Source organism: Brassica napus, chromosome C1 (assembly GCF_020379485.1).
Source record: "Brassica napus cultivar Da-Ae chromosome C1, Da-Ae, whole genome shotgun sequence".
NCBI lineage: Eukaryota > Viridiplantae > Streptophyta > Magnoliopsida > Brassicales > Brassicaceae > Brassica > Brassica napus.
Window position 1 is genome coordinate 2,071,482 of NC_063444.1, and position 25,393 is coordinate 2,096,874.

At 38.3% G+C, this 25,393-nt stretch overlaps 3 protein-coding genes and 1 long non-coding RNA gene across 4 annotated transcripts; 1 reads left to right on the top strand and 3 right to left on the bottom strand.

Moving 5' to 3' along the window:
* Window positions 1-10,490: 10,490 nt before the first annotated feature.
* Window positions 10,491-12,461, bottom strand: LOC106375282 (peptidyl-prolyl cis-trans isomerase CYP21-1-like). Its single transcript, XM_013815151.3, has 7 exons — window positions 12,158-12,461; window positions 11,692-11,773; window positions 11,501-11,548; window positions 11,383-11,406; window positions 11,117-11,299; window positions 10,964-11,039; window positions 10,491-10,872 (listed from the first exon to the last, which is right to left on the bottom strand). Exons 1-7 carry the CDS (start codon window positions 12,254-12,256, stop codon window positions 10,710-10,712), a joined length of 675 nt encoding a protein of 224 aa, XP_013670605.2. The 5' UTR covers window positions 12,257-12,461; the 3' UTR covers window positions 10,491-10,709.
* Window positions 12,462-17,886: 5,425 nt separating this feature from the next.
* LOC125580541 lies at window positions 17,887-19,360 on the bottom strand. The gene is made up of 2 exons (XR_007318254.1): window positions 19,156-19,360; window positions 17,887-19,037 (listed from the first exon to the last, which is right to left on the bottom strand). It is a non-coding gene; the product is annotated as an uncharacterized LOC125580541 (long non-coding RNA).
* LOC106375283 (protein NUCLEAR FUSION DEFECTIVE 4) lies at window positions 19,178-21,802 on the top strand. Its single transcript, XM_013815152.3, has 3 exons — window positions 19,178-19,600; window positions 19,680-20,521; window positions 21,106-21,802. The coding sequence occupies exons 1-3, from the start codon at window positions 19,268-19,270 to the stop codon at window positions 21,575-21,577; spliced, it is 1,647 nt and encodes a 548-aa protein (XP_013670606.2). The 5' UTR covers window positions 19,178-19,267; the 3' UTR covers window positions 21,578-21,802.
* On the bottom strand, window positions 21,631-24,878 carry LOC106434727. Its single transcript, XM_013875583.3, has one exon. The coding sequence runs from the start codon at window positions 24,403-24,405 to the stop codon at window positions 22,420-22,422; it is 1,986 nt and encodes a 661-aa protein (XP_013731037.2). The 5' UTR covers window positions 24,406-24,878; the 3' UTR covers window positions 21,631-22,419.
* Between the last annotated feature and the right edge of the window lie 515 nt (window positions 24,879-25,393).

The following is a 25,393-nucleotide window of genomic DNA, read 5'->3' on the forward strand; positions in this document are numbered from 1 at the left end:
TTATGTTTAATTAAATCAAATTTATATTAAAATATTGATTCGAAAAAGAAAATTTACAATATTAATAAAATTTTATTTTAAAATATAATTTATATTTATCTGTTAAAAAATATTTTAATTTTTTTTACTGTACATGTTGCAGAAAGATACCTAGTTATTATGAAAAATATAACCACACTGACACTATAGAATGTTAAAAAGCAAGTGCTAAACAAAAAACAATTAAGCAAAGCATAAATTATTTACATCTATTAACAAGGAAGATGATTAAATTAAACTGAACATTGAGAATATAAGTGAAGGAGCGAAAGAAGAAAGACGCGGGGAATCGAGAGAAGCTGATCCCAAATAATAGGCCTGGATCCGATGCCTACATCCTTCATTGGTCTCTTCAATTTTGTGTTACTCAAAAGCTCAAGTGACCCTTTGCGTGGAAGATAAGGAATGAGACACGAGATAATTTATATAAATATATATTGAATAACGAAACTTCATGTAGGAAGACAGTAACCAAACTGTTTGAAAAAACTTACATATATTTTTGGGTTGGACAAATGAAGCAATAGTAAGAAACTTCAACTTGAGTTCCAACAAAACAATGGAACTCAAGTCTTTGCTTCTTCTTTTTTAAGTCTTTGCTCTTTTTAGTTGAAACGTCTAGGTTTTATCCACTAGATGATAACGTTCGGATATGAATAAAAATATGAAGAAGTATTCATATGGAGGTTCCTAAATATTCATCTAAAAGTCAGCGTCTGTATATAACCCAATTTTAACCATGATCAACTTTTATGCAACTCGGGTTACAAGTTAATTAGCCTGATTCACACTGTTTTCAAATAATCATATAATATTTTGGTGTCGGTAAATAAAAGGTTCACAGAATGATAACCTAAAGATACGGTGATAGCCACTAGACAGTTCAAGAAGAATTTTTGCAGTCCCGAAGTTTATAGTTTTACGATGAAATTGTCCATAACATGTAGGCTATAATAAGTCGACCAATTCACACCATTAATTGTATCATGCCATACGTACATGTGCGTATGGTTTTCTAGATAATGCATGAATTTAGATGGATTATATATATTATGATTATTATACATAGACATGAGTTTGCATGGACCCCTACCTGTTATTATTCGGGTGCAATAATATAAGAAGCCAAAACACTAACATCTGAAGTTATGGACGCATAAGCTCGACAATACTAACACTTTCATGCTCATTTTTGTTCTGTACCGACATAGATTCAATCTAATTCGATCTCTCTGGATCAGAGTATCTCGTTTGATTTAAGAAGTATTTAATCAACTTCTGGAATAAATGTGATTTTATCATTATTTCAATAGTTTCAAACACAGGTTTATAAACACAAGTATACCAAAATCTAAACGAAATTCTCTTTCTGATAGCCTTTATGATTAACAGATGAAATAACTCAACGTTGTACTTTCATTTCTCAGAAAAAGACCCTATTATGTAACGAGTTTAAGTGTAAAAGCAAACAAACACTGAAGATCTAAATCAATCAAAAGCTATATATTAAAACAATCACACACGCATTGAGAGGACATAACCATGTCTCTACAGATGTGTGGATAACAATAGCCCATACATGAGGTGTACGTAAGTAGATAATAACATTTCATGTGTTTATGATTTTAATTGATTAGTGTCTCCTTTGTAGTTTATTATTTGGAGGTTTTGCTTCTAACATTTGGTGGCTTGTCTTCTAAAGTTATTCAGTAGTTCGGCTTTGACTTGTTGCTCAATACTTGTGTGGTCTTTTCTTCTTTGGAATTATCTATTTCACCATACCATCCTTTCATTTTTGTAGTTTTTTTTTTCAATATTGTTATTTGATAACTAGAAAATATTAAGTTTAGAAATTGTGAAATGTTAGGTACTGATTTGAGTGTTAGAAGTTGAAATTAAGGGTAAGAATGGTGATCAGGAAACGACGAAGAATAATGCATTCTCTAACGTTCGTAAAAAAAATTACCATTCATAAGAAATAATAATTCTCTCTTATTCTCTTTCATTCTTTTTTTGTAGAGAATTAAAGAACAAAATTATTCCTTGTTAAATTTGATAAGGAACAACCATTTTTTTTCATTCCTGCTATTTTATTTCCGTACATTCCTTTTCTATTCGTTCTTCTTATTTCCCGGATGGTCACCAGTCAGACCCTAAGTGTACGTAACTAGCGACGACACTGAGGTTATAATCTTTCCCAACCCAAAAAGCTGAGTTTAATTAATTTAACAAGCTGAAAATGTTTTTCGGTAATTAATTAATTATCATGTCTACCATAATTCAGCTCATCACAATCACTATTCTCTCCGTTTCACTAGGATTAGATGTTTTAGAAAAAAATATGTTTCATAAAAATAAAAATTTTGTGTTTTCTATAAAAAAAATTGTAAACTTCGGTAAAATTAATTTACTTTATTGAATTACTATTGGTTAAAATTTATTGAAACTCAAAAATTACAGAAAGCGATACATTTATTATAATGATTTAACTAGATCCTGATCCGCACGCTAGCGCGGATATGAATTTTCAGTTTTTAATTATTTATTTTATTAAATGATGTATTTGTAATATTTATTCATATTATATTCATTAAGTAATTTTTTTTTTTTGCATCTTAAACTATATTTTTTTTTTACGAATGTGTGATATCATATAAAAATATAAAAAATGAGTATAGAGTTAATTAGATAATTTTAAAAACAGAAATTTTTCTTTCGTGTGCGATATCATATAAATAATGATCCGCCCAGTTAACAAAAATCATGATTATTTTATGTGTAATTTTTTTTTATTTTGACCATTTCCTTAAAACTATATTAAATTTTACATATTTTAATTAGAATATTTTTAATATCTTTACCTTTTTATTTGAAATGCAACTCAATATTTGTTTAAAAATTATAACAAAATATTTAAAAAATATTTTTAGAATTTGTTTGAAAAATATGAAAATTACATTTTAAATTAAAATTATCCTAAAATATGATAAGTTTTGATGTAAACGAAAACTCAAATTATGTCAAAAATAATGATATTCAATGATAATAATAATTTTAATTGATTATTTTTAAAAAACAATACATTTACAAAAATATTGTTTGAAAGAAAATTCATTTATCTTTCAAATATAAAATGAAAATATTATAATTAAATAATAAAAAATATAAATAAAAACCATAAATTTAGCAAATGACAACTGAGTTATATTATGCTAAATTTTTTTTTCTAACAATTTATCAAATGACAAATGAGTTATGAGCAAATAATACCATATAATTTTTAAAAACATAGCCATTCTTAAATATTTTTTTGAATAAATAATTATTTTTAAATTTAATCAACTGAAAATAATATCCGTAAAATTGTGTGAGTCAAATTCTAGTTTTATTGATGCATGTTATATATTAGTGTTGCATGTTTTAGGTAACATTTTAATGATGCACGGTTTTAAAAATCTCCCTTATTAAAAGATATTTCATTAAGGTAACTGAAAAAGACAAACAATAAAATAGGAAGTTTAAATTCATTTAAGCATATTTTATTAATGTAACTGAAAAGACAAGTAATAAATTAGACAATTTTATTCGTTTTAGGATATTTCATAAATGGAACTGAAAAAGAAAGACAAAAAAAAAGGAGTTTAATTAATGAAGTAACGGTAAATGTAATTTAAGAGGAAGCAAAGGGGTGGGTCTCGGTGAGAAAAACTCTCCCAGACACGACTTTCGAAGAAGGGAACCTTTTGAAGACCAGCGGGTAATAACGAGATAGTGACAACTCGTTTCTTTTCCTTGTTGGGAAAGTCTCCTCTGGTTTCTTCACGTTAACTTTCCGGAAGCCCTACTTCTTTACCTAAAGAAGCTGTCTTCAAGAGTTTCTACTACAATCTCCACTCGAGCCAAACCACAGATCTGTATGCGTTCTACCTCAAGAGATCTCATACAAGCAAAATCCTTCACCCTTCACAAGTTCTATATCAAAAGTAAGCACTTGTCTACCTCCTTCCATTTCGAAACCGCCTTCTCAGAACTCTTGCTTCTCAAAGTCAAAGTAAACGTTAGCTAGGAGTCGACTAGTTACTCCTCCAGCTACTGTCAACTCTGTCTTCGGAGTAAAACCCCAAGTCTGGAACTTAAGACACAAATCTTTAAGATGGCGTTCAGATTCACGGCAGCTGAGAAAGGAAAACAACAAGCAAGTGAAGATCAGGGAAACAAGATTAAGAGAATCAAGGCTCCAAGTCTCAACACTGAAGCCCTAATAAGAGACAACAAGCTGACACTAATAGGAAGACTCACTAACCCTCAGGAACAGAAGATGTGGGCCCTCTTGCCGGCACTCCCACGCAAATGGAACCTTCAAGGCCAAGTCTTTGGCTCGGATCTGGGGAACAACTGTTTCCAATTCCGGTTTGAGAAAGAGGATGACCTAAGAAGGGTTTTAGACAACAGGCCGTATCACTTTGCGTACTGGATGGTCATACTGCAGAGATGGGAACCGGTAATTTCTCCTACATTCCCATCAATGATTCCCTTCTGGATCAAGATAAGAGGGCTTCCACTGCACTACTGGCACGAAGATATGATCCTCCGTGTTGCTCAGGAGTTGGGAACCCTTGAGAATCATGAACTGACGAAAACGACAGCAAGAATTAGGGTACAACTAGATGGTCTCAAACCCCTAACAAAGGAATCTATTGTGGAGTTTGATTCAGGGGAAGAGAGCCCTATTACCTTAGAGTATGAAAAACTGGAGATGCACTGCTCATTCTGCTACTCACTCCTGCACGCGAGGAAGAACTGTCCTGATAAACTCCCTGAGGAAAGGATGGTTGCTCACTCGTCAAGATCACCACTCACTCAAAACCCTATAGCTGGGGAACAACGAAAGACGCTGATGTCAACAGAATGTAAAACAATCTCAAAGAAACGCTACTTGGCTGCCCCTCAGGAAGGAGTAATGGAGACATACCAAGAGAAATCTAACCAAGGAAAAGGAGGTTCTAGCTACCACCCCTTCCAGGAAAGAGTAGATAGACATGGCAATGCCTTTGGTGAGAGAATTAGTACCAAACAAACTAGAAACCCGCCACCTGAGACGAATACAATAACATTAGACAATTCAAACCTAACGTGGAGGCAAAAGGCGGCACAGGAAAAGGGTAAGATATACAGCTCACCAGCTTATGTTAAGGAGAGAGACCAGGCAGCCAGATCAATCCGAAGAGGCAGAGATTTATTCCCCCAGAGAAGCACGAGTCAATGGAGGCCTAAGAGGAGCGGGGAACAAGAAGTGAATTCGACACTAGCCCCAGCCCCTGCTGAACCAAACCGAGAACAAAACGCTCCCAAGAATAATGCTCAGATGGGGACACACAAGGAGCGCCTAGCAACAGTGGAAGAAGTGATGGAAGATCTCCACGAAGTTACACATCAGTACCTAAATTGCACTGATCCAATAGAAGCCGCTGCACGACGCCAGCGTGTCCTTTATAGTGATGCAAGTGGTCTAATGGAAGAGACAGCTGCGAGAATTGTCGCTTCCTCATCTAACCAACACAACCTCCCTGTCGCTGAAAGAGCTCTTAACAGTAATCCGAACACTCCTCCTCCAATCCAGGAAAAACCCTTCCAAGAGCTCCTTTTTCCGGATCCATCACTGATCAGAAGCCCTCAAGGAGGGGAAGATGTGGAAGAAGATATAGGCATGGACCCATACTACAGTGACATCTCACCAAGGACTGAGGCTGCACTCTTGAACAAACGGAAAGAGAATGCTGCAAGAATAAGGTCACTAATTGTTAGTGCCTCTATGGAACCAAGGGTGAGCAGGGGTCTATCACAGAGACCACCAGCAAAACCCCAAGCAGAGGAAGAGAAAGAAGAAACACTACAAGAGTTCCAAAATAAAGTAAGAAGAGGAACTAGCAGGTCCTCTAAAAGAAGATCACCCCGCAGCAGTCCTAATGTGCTCTTAGGAGCGAGTCTAAAGAAACAAAGACTATCTCAGATTCAGAACTCACCAAACAGAGGAAAAACTGGTGGGGAATCATCTGCCAGAGGAGCGAAGAAAAATGGAAAAGCTCCAGTGATTTCGGGGTCATCTTCAGCACAGAACCCGCCTATTCAACTCATCCCAGCAATGTCTAGAAAGACCTCGGATTTTCGGGATGCTCCACCCCAGGCTCCTTAGTCACACTGAGCTGGAACTGCTGCGGGCTGGGGAACCCTGCAACAGTCCAGAGACTGCGAGAAATCCACAGAAGGAACTCGCCTGACATCATTTTCCTCATGGAAACGAAGAACAATCTCGAAGTGGTAAAGAAAAACTTAGAGTGGTACCCGCTTGAAAACTTCCACGAAGTTTCCCCCAACGGTCCAGGAAGTGGAGGTTTGTTCCTAATCTGGAACAATGAAATCCAACTCACGGTCAGATCCAGTAATAAGAAATTCATTGACACAATAATTACGCAGAAAGGCGTTACCTTCCAAATTACATTTGTGTATGGAGAACCAGATCATACAAAGAGACTGGAGGTTTGGAATGAGATCTCCACCCTAAAACCTGCATCAGGCCAACCGTGGTTCTTAACATGTGATTTCAATGAAATCACAGAGAATAGTGAAAAGAAAGGTGGACCTGAGAGAGCAGAGGGTACTTTTTGTGCATTCCGCTCATTCCTGTCCGAGAATGACCTTTTTGATATCAAACACTATGGTAATTTTCTGTCGTGGAGAGGAAAGAGAAATACCTACATGGTGCAATGTAGACTGGACAGAGCCATCAGCAATAGTGACTGGATGGAGGTGTTTCCCTCCTGCAGAAGTCAATACCTCAAGTACGAAGCCTCAGATCATCGACCTCTACTAACATTTCTGGACACAAGAAGGAAGAAAGGTCTAAAAATCTTTAGATTTGACAGAAGATTAAAAGATCACATAGAGGTGAAGCTAATTATCTGAGAAGTATGGGAAAGGACTACCCATTTAGATGTCGGAGGAAGATTAGCCTGCTGTCGACGAGCAATCTGTGAGTGGAGTAAGGAGTTTCAAGCAAATAGCAGGAAGATGATAGAAACACTCCGTATCCAACTCGATGATGCTATGTCCAACCCTGTGCATGATGATGATCTAATTCATCGAATCAACATGCAACTATTAACTGCCTACAAACAAGAAGAAGAATATTGGAAGCAGAGAAGTAGGCAGCTATGGTTGGCATTGGGGGACTCAAACACAAGCTATTTTCATGCTACCACAAAGGCTAGAAAATCCAAAAACCGTATGACAGTGATAGAAAATGATGCTGGTGTACCTTGGTTTGAGGAGGAGCAGATAGCTAACGTAATATGCAAATATTATGACAACCTTTTCAAGGCTAACCAGACCACAGACCTGCACATTGTTGAAGAAGCTCTCAGGCCTTGCGTTTCATCTCAGATCAATGAGGCACTGATTCAAGACCCCTCTGCAGCAGAAATCAGGGAAGCCACCTTTGCTATTCACCCTGATAAGGCACCAGGTCCGGACGGATTCTCGGCTAGCTTCTTCCAAGCAAATTGGGAAGTCGTGGGTCCAGCGGTAATCAAGGAAGTCCAGCTCTTCTTCAACACAGGGGTGCTCCGGCCTGTACAGAATGTAACCCATGTTAGGCTAATTCCAAAGACAGTGGGGGCAAAAAAGGTGGCAGATTATCGTCCTATTGCCCTCTGCAATGTTTTTTTTAAGATCATATCCAAATTACTAGCGCTAAGACTGAAGACAGTGCTACACCTGATCATCTCGGAGAACCAATCAGCATTCATTCTAGGAAGGGCCATAGCGGACAACATTCTGATTACTCACGAAGTGCTTCAGTTCCTGAAAATATCCCAAGCTCAGAAAAGATGCACCATGGCAGTCAAGACAGACATGTCTAAAGCCTATGATAGGGTGGAGTGGGGGTTTATTGAGAAAGTTCTCCAAAGGCTAGGTTTCCACTCTAAATGGATTCAACTAATCATGCAATGTGTGTCGACAGTATCCTACTCCTACCTAATCAATGACTCGGTTCATGGCTCAGTGACTCCTCAAAGAGGAATAAGACAGGGAGATCCACTCTCCCCATACTTATTCATTCTGTGCGGCCAAGTATTATCAGGACTGTGTCAAAAGGCAGAGAAAGAAGGTACCTTGCAAGGCATCCGAGTAGCCAGAGGAAGTCCAAGAGTGAATCATCTGCTCTTCGCAGATGACACCATGTTCTTCTGTCAGACATCATCTGCCAGTTGCGCTGCACTCTCTAATATCTTGAAGGAGTATGAACTGGCTTCGGGGCAGAAGATCAACAGTGAGAAATCTTCAATCATCTTTTCATCCAAAACACCAGAAGACACAAAGAGATCTGTCAAAGAAGCACTTGGAATTGTAAAAGAAGGAGGCCAAGGAAAATACTTGGGGTTACCTGAGCATTTCGGCAGAAGGAAAAATGACCTTTTTACAACACTGGTGGACCGAATAAGACAGAGAGCCTCGAGCTATTCAACAAGACACCTCTCAAAGGCCGGGAAACTGACCATGCTGAAGGCAGTATTGACGGCAATCCCTACATTCACTATGTCCTGTTTTGAGTTACCTGTCAGTTTATGTAAGAGAATACAATCAGTTCTTACACGGTTCTGGTGGGACAGTTCCGATGGAGTTAAGAAAATGTGCTGGGTGGCTTGGGACAGACTAACTATGCCGAAGGCGGGAGGTGGCTTAGGGCTAAGTGATATTCAGTTATTCAATCAAGCCCTCCTAGCTAAGCAAGCATGGCGTATCTTAACTAATCCAAACTGTCTACTGGCGAGAGTACTCCTGGGAAAATATTGCCATAATAAAAGCTTCATGGAAGTTTCAGTTCCCGCAGTGTGTTCTCATGGTTGGAGGAGCATCTTACATGGTCGAGAGTTACTAAGAGATAATGTGGGCAAGGCACTAGGGAATGGCTTATCAACTAAGGTGTGGAAAGATTCTTGGATATCTTTAGATAAGAACACTAAGCCTTATGGACCTATATAAGAATCAGCTTTGGACCTAACGGTCTCCGACCTCCTAACGTCAGACATGAAGTGGAACAAGAGTAAAGTCGAAGCGCTTTTACCTCTGATGGCAAAGGAGATCCAGCTGCTAAATCCAGGACATCCAACCACAGAGGACATCCATGTATGGCAACCGCTACAATCAGGCAAATACACCACTAAATCAGGTTACTATACAGCAGCAATGAGAACTCAGCGTATACAAGAACATATCGCAGATGCTTTCGACTGGATAAAGGACATCTGGAACGCAAAATGCTCACCTAAGGTGCAGTTGTTCATGTGGTCAATCATCCAAGAGGCGGTCCCGCTTGGAGAGAACCTGCGAAGATGCGGAATCCAATCAGAGGCGCTATGTATCAGATGCAAGGGTACAGAATCCGCAATGCACATCTTTTTTAATTGCCCTTTTGCTCAAGAAGTCTGGAAGCTAATCCCGTTAAGACAAGTAGTTCACCTAGCTACGGAGACAGACTTCAAAAAAGCGGTAATAGCCTGTAGACGCTTGACATGCCTCCCCCCTACAGGGGTCTCCACCACTATCCTCCCGTGGATGTGTTGGGTTCTTTGGACAGCTCGGAATACATTATTGTTTGAGAAAAGAACTCTCACACCTGAAGAAACCGCAACAAAAGCTGTAAGACTTGCAAGGGAATGGATCAATGCGCAACCGCAGAAAACACCAACAACGCAGGGACTAACACAAGCAAGGAGAACTCACCGGATTCAAACCACCGAAGATGCTATACCAACATGCAAATCAGACGCAGCCTTTGACGCGGAGTCGAAGAAAGCGGGACTAGCTTGGATCATCAGAGAAGAATCGGGAACCACTATCAGTCAAGGATCGAAACCCCAAGGAAGTGTAAACTCCCCTCTTATCGCGGAAGCACTGGCGCTCCGTGCAGGTACCATCGACGCAGTGAAGCTCGGGCTCTCCAAGCTCCGGATGCTCTCTGACAACTCAACGCTCATCAGAGCTATCAACAACGACGCACAGGTGAAAGAGATTTTTGGGATCGTCAAAGATATACAAGAACTCTCTTCTGTGTTTGTCGAGATCTCCTTTGCTCATATTCGTCGGTCTTCCAATGTGGAAGCCGATCGACTAGCCAAAGTCGCTCTTTCTGTTTCAGTTGTTTCTAACCCTTAGTGGGTCGACAATGGGCCTGAGGGCTTCTTTATTTATGAAAAAAGTATGTGTTACAAAAAAAAAAAAAATTAATGAAGTAAGAACATTTTCAAATGGGTATTTATCTTTAAATAATATAGATGTGTTTTCTTAACATGAATGAAAACACTAGAAAATCCATCCTCTGTGGAATGAGAGGAATTTCAAATATCTACATAACAGTAGACTGAGCTACAAATCATATATATATATATATATAAATAAAGTCTACTGAAATATATGAGAAAAAAACTGAAGTGAAGAAGAGGTACAAGATGCGTCCAGCTTTAAAAAAAAAACACTAACTACATTGGCATTGTGTTCATAATTCAGATCATCACATCTGCAAAACTATAAATAAAAAAAGAGAGAGAGGATCTCATAGGAACAGAGCCAAGATTTTGCTGAGACGAGATGTGTAAGCTTTTATGTTGTTGTCATCTTTCTTCATCCCATTTGTCTTTAGGGATCTCTCCAGAATCAGCAATCACAACTTTCTTCCTTGGTTTCCCACTGTAAGTACCGGCTCCACCTTCAATGGCGAACACATTGTCCATCCCTTGTATCACCTTCCCAAACACAACATGTTCCCCTTCCAACCTGTGCACACACAAGATTTCACATATAGTTAGTTACACACTGAAAACTCATGAATGGAAAACCAGATGGTTCAAATGAAACTAGAGTGTACCAGCTAGCCTTGACGGTAGTGATAAAGAACTGTGAGCCGTTAGAATCAGGTCCTGTATTAGCCATCGCTACAACACCTACAAATAACAAAGTTTTGATAAACTACAAGGATACATAAAAACTCACTTTCATAAGTTGAGTATAATAAGCGGACCTGCATGTGAATGCTTGATCTTGAAGTTTTCGTCAGGGAAGGTACCACCATAGATTGACTCACTCCCTTTGCCATCACCATGGATGATGTCTCCTCCTTGGATTACGAATCCAGATATTATCCTGTGAAACGGTGTTCCTTTGTAGTGTAGTGGCTTCCCGCTTGAAGTCTTTCCCTTCTCTCCTAAGATAGCGTTTCAGATGTCCATTTTAATCAGAAACTGAAGCAACCAATCCAAAGATAAACACAATCATTTAAGTACAAACCTGTGCATAACGCCCTGAAGTTTTCTGCAAAATAACAAAGAAACTCTACCATCAGAAACTGTTTAAACAGTTTTAACAGAATCCTGAAGTTTGCAGCCAAGATAATGAAGACACATACCTACAGTTTTGGGTACAACAGTGCCATATAATCCAATAACGATCCTGCCTGTAACACAGAGAGCGGAATCAACAAACTATGAAGAAAGCATATGGTCAAGAAGAGATCACAAAAGCTCATGTACAAGACGGTAATTAAAAACTAGGTTCAGTTCAAGAAAAGTGAAGAGGCAAACTTGTTTTCTTTTTTACCTAAGCGTTGGCCGTCGATATCAACATCGAGAAACACTCTGTGTGTGGTTTCAAAATCCTGGATTACTTGCTTCTCCTCCTCCTTATAAGCAATCAAGAGAGCAACCAAGTCAGGTACATAAGAAAAAAAAACTGTATCCAGAACACTAGCCAGCACACACACACATTCGAACTCATTGCCTAACACGAATAATCAAATCATCATCATTAGATGAATCCAAAGCATGAGACATGGAGTCTTTTGCCACTTACATCACTCGATTATGTTTCTTTTGAGGTTAAACCAAATGCATAAGAGCAAGACACACTAATAAGCCTAACTCACTTAAACACTTTCAATGTGCTGAACCAAAAGATACTAACTTCACAAAAAGGGTTTCAGAGAATCAGATCTCTTATAATCTCCAAGAGGTTTCAAACAGATCCAACATTACAGTTTGAGAAAGAACATGGAAAAATCGTGTACCTTGCCGGTGTTGAAGAGAGCGAAGATGAGTAAGATCGTTAGGGCGACGAGGAGAAGAAGGCACCTGGGCTGTAACAAAAACGAGATCTCTCTCCGCATCTTTCTTCTTTCTTCTTAAGGATTCATCTCACACGGAGCTCGATCTCACACCCTCTGAATCAAGATTCCCGAAGAAAAGTCAGAAACTTTCACTCTTCTAAGATCTCTCTCTCCACGTTCTATGATATCGAATTGTGTAATCTTCGCGGCAATCAAAGTTTACAGACAGAGTCCAAATCGATCTCAATTCCAAGTGTGTTCTGTTTCTTCGTTGAAGATGGTTTTTGTCTTTTTTTTTTTTCGTGATATGCTAATGGGCCTGAATGGGGACTAACGGGCCAGTATTATTTTACCACCAAATTAAATGGGCTTTTATTTCTATATCATTCTGCACATTACTAAGAACATATGCTCTAAACCGTAAAATCACAACAACTCTTCTCGTAGGACAACAAAGAACCAGGGAAAGACCAACACAACTTCCTTGATTTCCTAGGCGTAGAAACCCATTCCTATAAACGGGAAAAACATAATCTCTCATCCCAATGTTCTTAGTTGATAACTGCATTGAAATTAGAAGTTATCCAGTTACTTCTTGACGAGCAACATCAGTTATGGATCTAATTAAGGAAATCAAACGAGAAAGATTAAAACAAGTTGCGTTCTGGGTGAATGACCTGGCACATAAACAATCTTCACTTTTTGACATTTGGTAGTAGTCCATTCAAAAATAAAATTATTGGACCAGTATTCTTTGCAACTAGCCGATTGAAAAGACATCTAAACGTTTTCGTATAACTAGCCCTTTCATTTAGTAATACTCAGCTTGATATTTTGTTGATCCTATTTGGCTGGCTCATTCATCTATGAAGAGACACAATAGATCTGTCTATTTGTTTCTTTTTAGTTTTTCTATTCGATCATCCTTCGAGAAGCCGAGCACGAATTGGCCTTTCTGATCGAAGAGGGGTCCTCCCAATAGGCGATGAGGCCATCCCACACATCCGTCGTGAGCTCAGTGGACTTTCCCTCATACCCGTAGATCTCCCACTTGTCCTTCCAAAAGTTAGAAGGCATACATCTCATTGAGCAACCCCACCATTCCAGTAATCTAAGTTGGCGCCACATATGTTCTTTACCATCTTGTATGGTTCAAATGTAACTTAATAGACACATCACATCCACCGTAGCTGGTAGGTGGAAGATATTTTCACTATAATTAATAATGGTGTTTCATAACTCACTGTCACCAAAACCAAATCTTGGTATATGCTATTTAATTATCCTGTTAGCGTGTACTTAACTTACGACCTTTTTTTAGCTTACTAATGCTGTTTTCTAATCTTTTGTGCCCAAGAGGCTAGGAATGTGTTATGTTATGTGAATGAAACCAATCTATGAAAACATGATTTTGCCACCATGTAGTTTTACATATTAGTGTGATGTTATTAACGGTCGTAAAAAAGGGGTAAGAGAACATCCAAAATACTAAACCACACGATTTAGATAAATAGAAACAAATTCAATTATCGTCTCCACGCCCCACAAACTCGAAAAGAAAATAATTGAAGAGTTATTTAATATTTATTTACAGACATATCACCCCACGTTTAATTAAAGCTACATTATATATATTTATGTTGTTTTGCTAGTACTTGCTTGTATTTCTCAACCGTTGGATCCACTTTATATATAAAAAATGATCATTATCTTATGGAGTCGTCGTTTAGGAATCAGGCAACGTTCAATGTTTCAGAATATTTTTTTTTTTTTCCGAATATTTTACAAAATATCTTTTGTGATAAGCAAATTGTGATAACCTTGCGCACGAATCATATCACATTTTGACAAAGTTATACTAATTGTGGCAGCTGTGGTAACCTCGCCTACAATAATAATAATCCACTGATAGAGACATTTCCCTATCAATATTCAGTACCATTATCACAAACATACAAATGGCAAGTGGCAATAAGCTTTCAAATATAGCGTGAGATCTTCTGTTGAACATTTTTCATACACGCAGATGGTAACTGTGGTGAGCTTTTGTTATGTTCTATTTGGCATAACTTAAATCTGATCTTAAAGCCTCCACATGTGTTGATGTTACGCTTTGAATAGTGACTAGTGAGTGATGTGATAAATTTAACCAAACGGTAATTATCAACTCAGGCTCTTCTGTTTCGAAGCTCCACCACATCCTCTATTCCTCTTGGATATCACCATGAGTGCCTCGTCCTACTCCTCCATTGTTAAACAACGGTTATGGAGTATCAACAAATTGGCAAGTGATGCGTGGTTAAATGCTATTTCTTCTATCGCGATGACGTGTATGAGTTTATTATTCTTGAGTGGAGTCATTATTACATTGTTGTGTTTGCGGCTGAGAATTGAGGGTTTAGGATAACATGATAGCATCTCTCTATATCACATAATATTACATTATCGTGTTTTCCAACTCCACTTTCATACAGTTCAATTTTCATCCACCAAAGCCATCAGCTATAGCCTATATTACGAGTGATAATCTAAAAGGAACTGAACCGGAATTCCCGTTGAACCAGTATTAACGTACAAAATAGTACATATATAAAATTTAAGTTTTTGAACATTATATATAATTTAAGTTTTGCTCCAACATTTAGTCATAACTTAAATTAGGCATGGGCGTTCGGATACCCGTTGGTGTTCGGATCGGATTTTTCGGATTTCGCTTTTTTTTTATAACACCTCATAGGTCCCATTCTAGTAAATTTGCAAGTACGGGTCGGGTTCGGATATAACACATCGGGTTCGGATCAGTTTTGTATCACATCATAGAACTCATAAAGTAATCATATATCATTCGGATTTGGGTTATATCGGATCGGTTCGGATATACCCGAAATAAAATCTAAAATTTAAAAGTAAAACATAAGAAATATATATTTATTTATATATAATTAAGTATTTAAGGTACTTATTTAAATTTTAAATACTTATTGTTAGATAACATATCAAAATAAATATGAAATTGAATATTTGAAGTATATATTCATGTTTCATATAATTATATTGTATATTATTTTGGACATTCGGATAGGTTTTTTCAGATATTTTTTCGGATTTTTCGTTTTTTTCGGTTTTTCGGGTTACCCGTTCGGGTTCGGTTAATAACACTTCGGGTTCGGATATGTTTTGTACCACCTTACAATAGGCCTGGGCATAAAATCCGGAACCCGAAATCCGAACCGAATCCGAACCGAAAAATCCGACCCGTTATCCGACCCGAAACGTAAAAATACCCGAACGGATCTTGTAGGATGGTACAAAAAATATCCGAACCCGAAGTGTTATTAACCAAACCCGAACGGGTAACCCGAAAAATCCGAAATTAATAGTCAATATAAATATTTTGAAATATATATAAGTATTCCAATTATTAAATTTAATATTTGTGGTAATATTATATATAATAATAAATATTAAAATTCTAATAAATACTTTAAGTACACAATTAGGTATAAATAAGTATTTTATAATTTGTTCATTGAAATAAAAAGTCTACTCTCTATAAGGCAATACATATTGTTTACAAATGATTTTTGTTTTCATGTTTGATTTAACATTTTATTGTTATTTTATATGTGATAGATTAATTTTTATTTAATTTAGATGTTTTTCTTTATGTTTTACTTCAAAAATTTTGTTTTTTACTTTGATTATATCCGAACCGAACCGATATAACCCGAATTCGTACGATATATGATTACTTTATGGGTTTTATGATGCAATACAATTTTGAACCGAGCTGAAAGTGTTATTATCCGAACCCGATCCGTACTAATAAAATTTTAGTATGGGACCTAGAAGCGTAAACACGAAAATCCGAAAACCCGAAAAACCCGACCCGAATGCAAACGGGTACCCGAACGTCCAGGCCTACCTTACAAGACCCATTCGGATATTTTTTACATTTCGGACCGGATACGGATCGGGTTTTTCGGTTCGGGTTCGGTTCGTATTTCGGGTTACGGATATTATGCCCATGCCTAACTTAAATGATCTTTTTGTTTTGTTCTGGAAAATTTAGATTGCGTGAAAGGAACTCTCTCATGACTAAGTTATAGATTAAGAAAACCACACTCTACACGTTAAGCAGTTTATGGAAGTTGTATAAAGAAGATAATGACTGCGTTCACTTATCAAGGAGGATGTATCTTGTGGAAAATGTTAACTGAGTTCCTTCCCAAATCCCACCAATAGTTTGGCATACTAATATACAACAACAAGAAGGTATACTAACCAGCGAGATATTAGACAAAAAATGTTCCATATCGGTAATTGGAAAGGATCTTACGCAATATATAAAGTAGATGGTGCAGTCCACTTGTATATTGCTTATGATACATTCTAACTATCGATATAGGAAACTCTGTGTCTAATATGAGAAAACTATAATGCAAGAGCTTACAAACACATTGGATTATCCGATGAGCATTAGAAGAACAGAGAAAAAGAAACCGAACACTCATTCATCTAAAACTGTACCCAATCCAAAGCTTGAGAAAACTTATTGATGTAAAAGAGTAAATTCAAGTGGCTACCTTACTTAGTCGATAAAGATAGTTGCCACAACCGATAATTATTTTTACCAACTGTCAAAATTGTGGTAGTATTGTAGCCTATGTAGTGCATATTAAACTTATAAATCCGCCAGATAACTAAAAACCATCGTTATCAGAACAAGAGACTTATGCGCAAATGATCAGTTGCATAAATATTCCGTACGTACATAAAAAGAAGGAAATACAATGCTTGGCGATATGAAACGTTAAGAGTTGTACACGACATGTTTTCATCGAAATTTTGTAATACCTTTTGGGTAAACTGATGAAGCCAGCCAAAAAAAAATAACTTTTGTTGTGCGAACTGGAGATATTATCAATAACAATAACATTAATAGTGTTTGTGCAGCTTGTTTCTAGTTATTTTGTTTGGTGAAAGATATAGATGACCCATGACGTCACCCATGTTGTTTGGTAAAAGAATGGCGATAACGACCTTTTAAAAAAAATATCTTGATAAAATCGATTCGAGCTAAGATAAACTAAAGCAAATTAAATTGAGTTTTATTGAGTTGATTTGTTTTAATGCTAAATATTCAGCGCCATGTTTTCTGATTTTTCTTACACTAGGTGGAAATGGCCAAATGGGGAATAGGCGTCGAGGGACTCGAGGCGAATTGATTTTTCTGTTATTTATTTACAAATTGTTTTATTTTCTCATATAAGGCTACGCATGTTTTTCTAACACACGATACATAATATGTTATAAATAGATACATATACTTGTATTTGGACGTACCTATGACTGACTTTCTAACATTTTTATGAAAATAGCCATGTAACATTTACAGCATATAGACACATGTAAAGTTCAAAAAAGGTTCATAGTGACTATCATTCTTTTTTTCTTAATGTGATATTAGGGTCAGAAATAAGTTGCATGTAACACTACAGTACGACCATTTCATTGATGACATATTAAGCACCGCCTGAACCCTATTAGATATTATGTATGTCTTTAAAAAAATTGGTGAGTGCATTGGAATTGCTTATGGTTAGGCACTTGTCAGTATCAATCCCGAGATACAACAGAGGAATATGTCAGAATTTAAAAAATAAACAAATGTTTTCACTCTTTTGAAATACAACAAAATTAGTAGTATAGAATGTACAAATAATTTCATACGTCCATATCTCAGTTAAGTATTATAGATTGGCAAAAAAATGACCAACAAATAATTATGAAAGTAAAATAAATCAGTATGTTATCCGAATGAAAAGTAGATAAAACCAAACCAGACTGGAAGCTTCCAGTCCCACTTATTGATTTCCAAACTCCAGTTCCAGATCTGAATATCCACTCGTACGATATTTTTATGCATTGTGATGTCATGTGTCGTAGATCTGTTTACGACTTTATTCTCTGCCTAGTTTCGCCACTTTATTAGCAGTTAGAAGCTGTGTCGCCGACTTGCCGTAATAGTGTACTCCGATGAATCAGTAGTTATAACTATAATGACTTTGACCAAAAAAAAAAAAAACTATAATGACTCAGGAATTGGATTTAGCATTTCCAACTTTCTGCAAAATCAATCACCAAAATCACCGTTTACGACTTTATTCTTTGGTGTCGGTTCACCAGTTTCAGTTCAATATACACACTGCATATTCCTCTTTTTTATTCTATGATTCCCTAATGGTACCAAACAGAACTTTTAATCCGAGAGACATATCTAAAGTCCATGACTCTCTCACATGCCAGCACTACCATATAATCAAAACAAAACATTAAAACTTTATTACATAAATCATTTTATTTTGAAATGGTCAAGATTAAACGAAAACAACTGCAGCTTTACAGAAGCTTTTGATTAGTTAAGACTGAATAAACACATTCTTTAAATAAAACCATGTGGTCATGACATGTATATAATATTCAAATAAGTAAAAAAGAACTTACAGATGCATGAACTCCCATGCCTGAAAAAAACAAAACAACTGGCCAAAACCATCCACTTACCACTAATCATCCTACTTGACAATACTCTAATCACTCATTAAGAAAATATCCCATGTTTATACAACTGGCCAAAACCATTCACTAACTACTAATCATCCTACTTGATCATACTCTAATCACCCACTAAGAAAGCATCCCTGATTTAAAGCAATTTGCATTAGATAAAAATGAAAAAGGAATGAAACGAATCACCGTAAATTTCACGGCTTCCAACACCTTCACACCGTACGTGTCCCTTTCGTACTTTCCATGTTCGTCATTCTAGCTTATAAACCTATCGACATAACAAATATTTAATTCTATAATTAATAGTAGTAAAATAAACACTTTCTACAAAAAGATAAATACGAAGTGCCAAAAAAAAAAAGGAAAAGTATTAAATGCACGTTAACCTTTCGCCTTTAAAACCGTACGCAGATAGCTCAACAAACCCTCACACTTCACAAAAAAAAAAAAAAAAAAAAAATCTTCTTTCCCTTTCTTGTTCTTGTTCTCAATACTCCAATGGGTTTCGGTAGATCTTCTTCTTCTTCCTCTGCTCTGAAATGGCTTGGCTTCGTCACGGCTGTTTGGGTCCAAGCCATCTCCGGCAACAACTACACCTTCTCCAACTACTCAGACGCTCTCAAGTCCCTAATGAACCTCACTCAGCTCGAGCTCAACAGCCTCTCCGTCGCCAAAGACGTCGGAAAAGCTTTCGGAATCCTCGCCGGACTCGCTTCCGATCGTCTCGCCACTCCCGTCATCCTCCTCATCGGATGCTTCGAAGGTCTTATCGGCTACGGCGTGCAATGGCTCGTCGTGAGCCGCACGATCCAGCCTCTCCCTTATTGGCAGGTTAGATTCACAACTTTCTCAAAGTAGAAACCCTTAAAGTGTTCTTTCTTAATTTGGAAACTCTGTTTCTTGTGTGTAGATGTGTATCTTTCTATGTTTGGGAGGAAACAGCACGACGTGGATGAACACGGCGGTTCTCGTTACTTGCATTAGAAACTTCCGGCGTAACCGTGGTCCTGTCTCCGGGATCCTCAAGGGTTACGTCGGCTTGAGCACTGCGATCTTCACTGACGTGTGCACTGCTCTGTTCTCCGCCGACCCCGCTTCGTTTCTCGTCCTCCTCTCCGTCGTGCCTTTCGCCGTGTGTCTCACGGCGGTTTTATTCCTCCGTGAGATCCCTCCGGCGGCTTCGGCCGCGGAGGAAAACGAGGAGTCGAGGTACTTCGCCGTGTTCAACATCGTCGCCGTCGTGGTCGCCGTGTACCTTCAGTCGTACGACATCATCGGAGTCAAGACCGGAGCCATCTCCATCGCGTTCGCCTCCGTGCTTCTCGTCCTGTTGGCTTCTCCCATCGCCATCCCTTTCCACGCCTACGTTCGGAGTTTAAATCACGAAGAAGACGCGGAGGAACCGTTGCTGAGATCGGAGATCGCGGAGGAGACGGTGGTTGTCGGTGCCGCAGCTGCGGCGGATAACGAGTTGCCACCGTCTCCTAAGCTTCTCAAGGAGGAGGAGGAGAAGAAGAGGCCGGTTCTTGGAGATGAACACACTATAGTAGAAGCGATGTTGACCGTTGACTTTTGGGTGTTGTTTGTGTCGTTCCTGTGTGGAGTAGGCACTGGTCTTGCGGTGATGAACAACATGGGTCAGATCGGGCTTGCGCTTGGTTACACAGACGTGTCTATCTTTGTCTCTATGACGAGCATTTGGGGGTTCTTTGGTCGGATTCTCTCCGGTACTATCTCCGAGCACTTTATCAAGTAAGTCACTTCACTAAACGATCTCTCCTCTCCAGTTAATAGATTTGTTAGAATTGGGAAACTTCTTTAATAATTGGTAGCATAGATCTTGTTAAAGTAGTAACGTGACTTGTAAACTGCACATGATCATTTTTATGCATACGCAAAGCAAACTATTCCAAGTGAAGTCAGTTTCATCTTTGCTTTGCCTCAAAGGAAGACAAGAGTACATTATTGTGTTTTGCTTTTTTTTTTTTTTCTGTTACTGCGAGTTGATTTTTTTTTTCCATTTACATGATATTTCTTTTTTAATAAATTTCTAATAAAAAGCATGAAAATTTATTCAATGGAGAAGTTTCCTTGTCTAAGAATAGACCCGTCCAATATCTAGTGGCAGGGGCCATTAAAAAAAAAAAGATTTTCCATTTTGTTTTTGCGACTTTTTTTGTTTGCGTCGAAAGATCTTTTTTAGATTCGAGTTATCAAATAATAATTTTATTTGACAATTAGATCGTGGGACCTTTATAAAATGTTCTTAATTGATTAAAACTTTTATTACATTGACTAATCTTGAAAATCTGATGTTTTCTTTCTTGAATAAATAGAAAATATGGAACTCCAAGACCATTATGGAATGCGGCATCACAAATCATCATGGCCGTGGGATATCTAGTGATGGCTTTAGCCATGCCCGGTTCACTATACATCGGTTCAATGGTGGTTGGAGTTTGCTACGGAGTCCGGTTAGCTATAACCGTACCAACAGCTTCTGAGCTATTCGGTCTCAAATACTACGGACTCATCTACAACATACTCGTACTGAACTTACCACTTGGCTCGTTCCTCTTCTCGGGTCTTCTCGCCGGTTTACTATACGATGCCCAAGCTACACCAACTCCTGGTGGAGGCAATACGTGCGTAGGAGCCCATTGTTTCCGTCTCATCTTCATTGTAATGGCGATTACTTCCATTGTTGGGGTTGCTCTTGACATCTTGCTTGCGTTTAGAACGAAGGATATATATGCGAAGATTCATGGGAGCAAGAATGCTAAGAAACCTAGTGGTAATCATCGATGAGTTGATTACTGGATTTGCTTTTCGTTAAAACATTTTTGGTATGTTACTGATACTTCTATAGTATTTTTGAATGTTTTATGTTCATTGTTTACTAGAAGGGATGGATGGATTGTACACTTTGTACATTCATGATTACTGTTGTTAAATCCGGTTCAAATGTTTTTAAACCAGCTGTATGGTGTACGTTTATATAATGGGGAATCGATAAATTACACTTTCACTCTATTTCATTTATGTTCGTTATTATATCTAAGTGAATGTTATATACCTTTATATCAGTGTGTTATATAGCTTGTAAATATTTTAATCACATATCATTTTCAGGTGGCATACAAAGATTATTGTTTACAATAATGTCTCAAGACTAACAATGTTTTCTCACAATTCTTGTTCACTTGCATGTTTACATGCACTTTCTCTGCTAACAATAATTACGCATCTTGTTTACAAACGACCTAAACTAGAATGTACTTCTAAACTGTATATGATTGATAATTATTCCACATGGCTTAAGTTCATTTACTCCCTACAGAAACAAGTAAAAGACATATAAATCACGCAAAAAAAAAAACTAATGATGTAAAGAGAACAAAGCTTCAAACAAGAATGGAAAACAAGCTTAGCTCGAATATTATTTGGTTGATAATCTAAATCAATGTATAGTAGTTTTGACTTACAACATAGTCTACACATTTATAACAAATGTCTACGAGCATCACCAATGTACCTATACAGAGAGCTTGGAGATGGATCACATCAAATCACATCAAAGATGAAACAAAACTCGCCTGGGAGAAAAAAGAAGAGATTGTTCATACTAGAGAGTGAAGCTTAGTCATAAATCAATGAAACCCTCTTGACCCTCTAGATTGATAAAGCTCCAATCTACTCTTAGCTTCTGGTAATATCTCATCAATCATCGGCGCTTCCACCAAATGAGATTGCTTCGTCGACCACTCAAGAACCACAAGAACCTCTTCTTGCGCTAGAGTCTCACTATCCGGTACACTCAACGCAATGTAACATAGTAGTACCAAAGCAGGTACTTGAACCATTTGTTCTCCAAAGTAAACCAACTGAATCAAATGCTTTGCACCACCTGCCGCTATGATCGCTTTAGAGTGGTTATCACGCAAGAAATTCTCAGTACACGAGAACTTGATAAGCGCAACCGCAGCTTCCATCGAAACCTCAGCTTCTCTTTCATCAAGAAGCTTCACAAGCGGTGCGATGATCCTTGTCTCCGTCGCGCGGAACGTTCTCGAAAGACTACCTATTGACTTGATACATGGGATCAAAAGGTCCGGTATCTCGTTTTCGATCACTTTCAGCAGCTGCTCGACCACAGCTTTTGCGGCGGGAGAGGTCGGTTTGAAGGCTGAGCGTCTAAGCTCCGAGTACTGTTCGGCAACGTCGGTGATCTCCATCATTGCTAACGCGGAATACGACTTGACTTCGTCGTCTCCTTTCTCTAACAGAACGGCGAAACAGAGCAATGCTCTTGACTCTGTTATGCTTCTGCATATTTGGAGGTTCCCTCTCGAGAGTTGCCATAAGGCTCTTGCAGCCATTGCCTTCATCTGAGCTTTAGTGGCTGGATCCTCGAACTCTCTTCCTTTAATGCTTGTCCCCATCAAAGAAACATGTGTTGGATTGTTCCCTCTGGGTGTTGGTCCACCTTTTGTATGATGCTGACTGCTCTGTTTTGTTTGATTCTTGTTAGAACCTGAGCCTGGGCCTGAGCTTGGGCCTGAGTCTGGGCCCGAGCCTTTCATTGCTAATGTGTTTGTGATAATGTTATGCATCTGGCTCGGTGTTTGGTTACTCATAGGATGCGAGATATTGCTTTGCGCCTCGTCCTGCTCGTTGCTCGCCTTCTTATCTCCCGGATTCGTGTTGCTAGCCATCACGACCGTGTGGATCGAAGACAAAGTTGCCTTGTTGCTCACGATAGCGTATTTGCTATGCTCCTGAACCGTCTCGAAAGCTAGATGGCTCACTAAGAAACGAATGATGTTGTTCTGCGCGAAATGGTCTTGGCATTTGGGATGATTCGACGCTAACTCCGACACAGCCCATGCCACAACGGTCTGAACTTTCATATGACCTTCTTTGAGAATCTTCGCGAAGACTTGACACACGCCCGCGTTAACGATCTGCTCAACGCTCTCTGGGTCACGGCCCAATAGCCCAATGGCCCGAGCCGCGTTTTCTTGCCCCTCAAGCTTCCCTTCTTTAGCGAGTTTTAACAACGGAGGCACACCGCCTTCTTCGATAATGAGCCTCCCGTAACGGTCGTTGTCACGTGCCAACGACACGAGGGACGCCGCCGAGTCGGACCGCTCGTCGAGGGAGCCGGTGAAGAGATTCGCGACCTGCTCCCAGATCAAACAGAGGATCGGCTCGTTGGCGGCAATGGGAGGTAGACCTAGATACTCGTCGTCGCGGTCGTCTCCCGAGGCGGAGACGCGGAGGAGCCAGGAGACGTCGCCGAGGGAATTCTCCAGCTGCATCGTGATCTTGCGGAACGCGGCGGCGGGGATGATGGTGAAGAGGCGCTTCATCAGCCCCGCGGCGCGGCATTTCTCGACGAGGGCTATGGCTTTGAAGAGGACCTGCTCCGTGTCGTCGATGATGCGGCGCGTGGGACGCTCGTAGAGGTCGTTGCTGGCGCGCGCGGCTTGGCGGAGGAGGCCGGCGAGCTTCTCGGTTTTGGCTTTGACCTCGAGACATTCTTGTCGGAACGAGTAGGCTTCGTCGGCCGCTTTGGTTATCTGATCCGCTAGTTGGATCGGTCTCACTAAGATTTGTTTCACGATATCCGCCATGAGAAACAATCAAAGGAAACAATGTGAGGTTAATGTTGTTGATTAATGGCGTGGTTTCGCCGGAGACGACGGCGGAGAGAGAGAGAGGAGGCACAGAGAGAATGAGGTATAGGTGAAACGTTAATTTCTCCGAAAAATTACAATGGAAGATGGAAAGGTCCTCTAATATTAGACTGTTATTTATATATATACTAGGTAAGGGAATAAGGAACTCATTTTGTTTAAAAAAATATGCAACATTTTATATACTTACTTTTGGAAAAATACAAGTTTAAAAGTTTGTTGTAATCTTTTACTGATAATACTAAAAATTTATATTTTGTTTATAAGTTTGTTGTAATAAAATGACAAATATGTCAATACCAAATAAAATATATGTTGTACTGTATGTTTAGCTAAGTTATTTACGAATATTGAAAACAAATAAATATTTGAAACTTTTTAGGAAGTAAACACATTTCAATCTAATCATTTACTAAATTAATAAGGTAACTTATAACGACAACTCGAATATTCATGATTTATTTGGAACCATGTAAGATATGTGTGGTCAAGAACATGATTTTATGAGATTTTATTCCCTAAAATATTTTCCTTAACAACACATACTTTTTTCCTATTTTCTATAAATTAAACTCTTTTCAAAGAATTACATGATTACAAATTAAGAAAGAGATTTTGGTATCAACTTGAAAGAATCTTGATTTGTTTGTTCCTGTCAACTTGATATTATCAAGTATCATCACAAAATACCTGTATTTTATTGGATCTTTAAATAGTATTTTTGAAGTCGATGTGGTATTAAGATATAAATACAATAGAATTCTACCGGTTTTCCAATCAAATTCTCCAAGATTAGGCTAATACAAAAATAACAAATAGAGCCTTACATATAAAATATGTGTTTCTTCGAATATCTTTGAAAGTCCTTTAACAACTATATCGGCCATGAGATAATCAAAGGAAAGAAAATGTTTTGATTAATGGC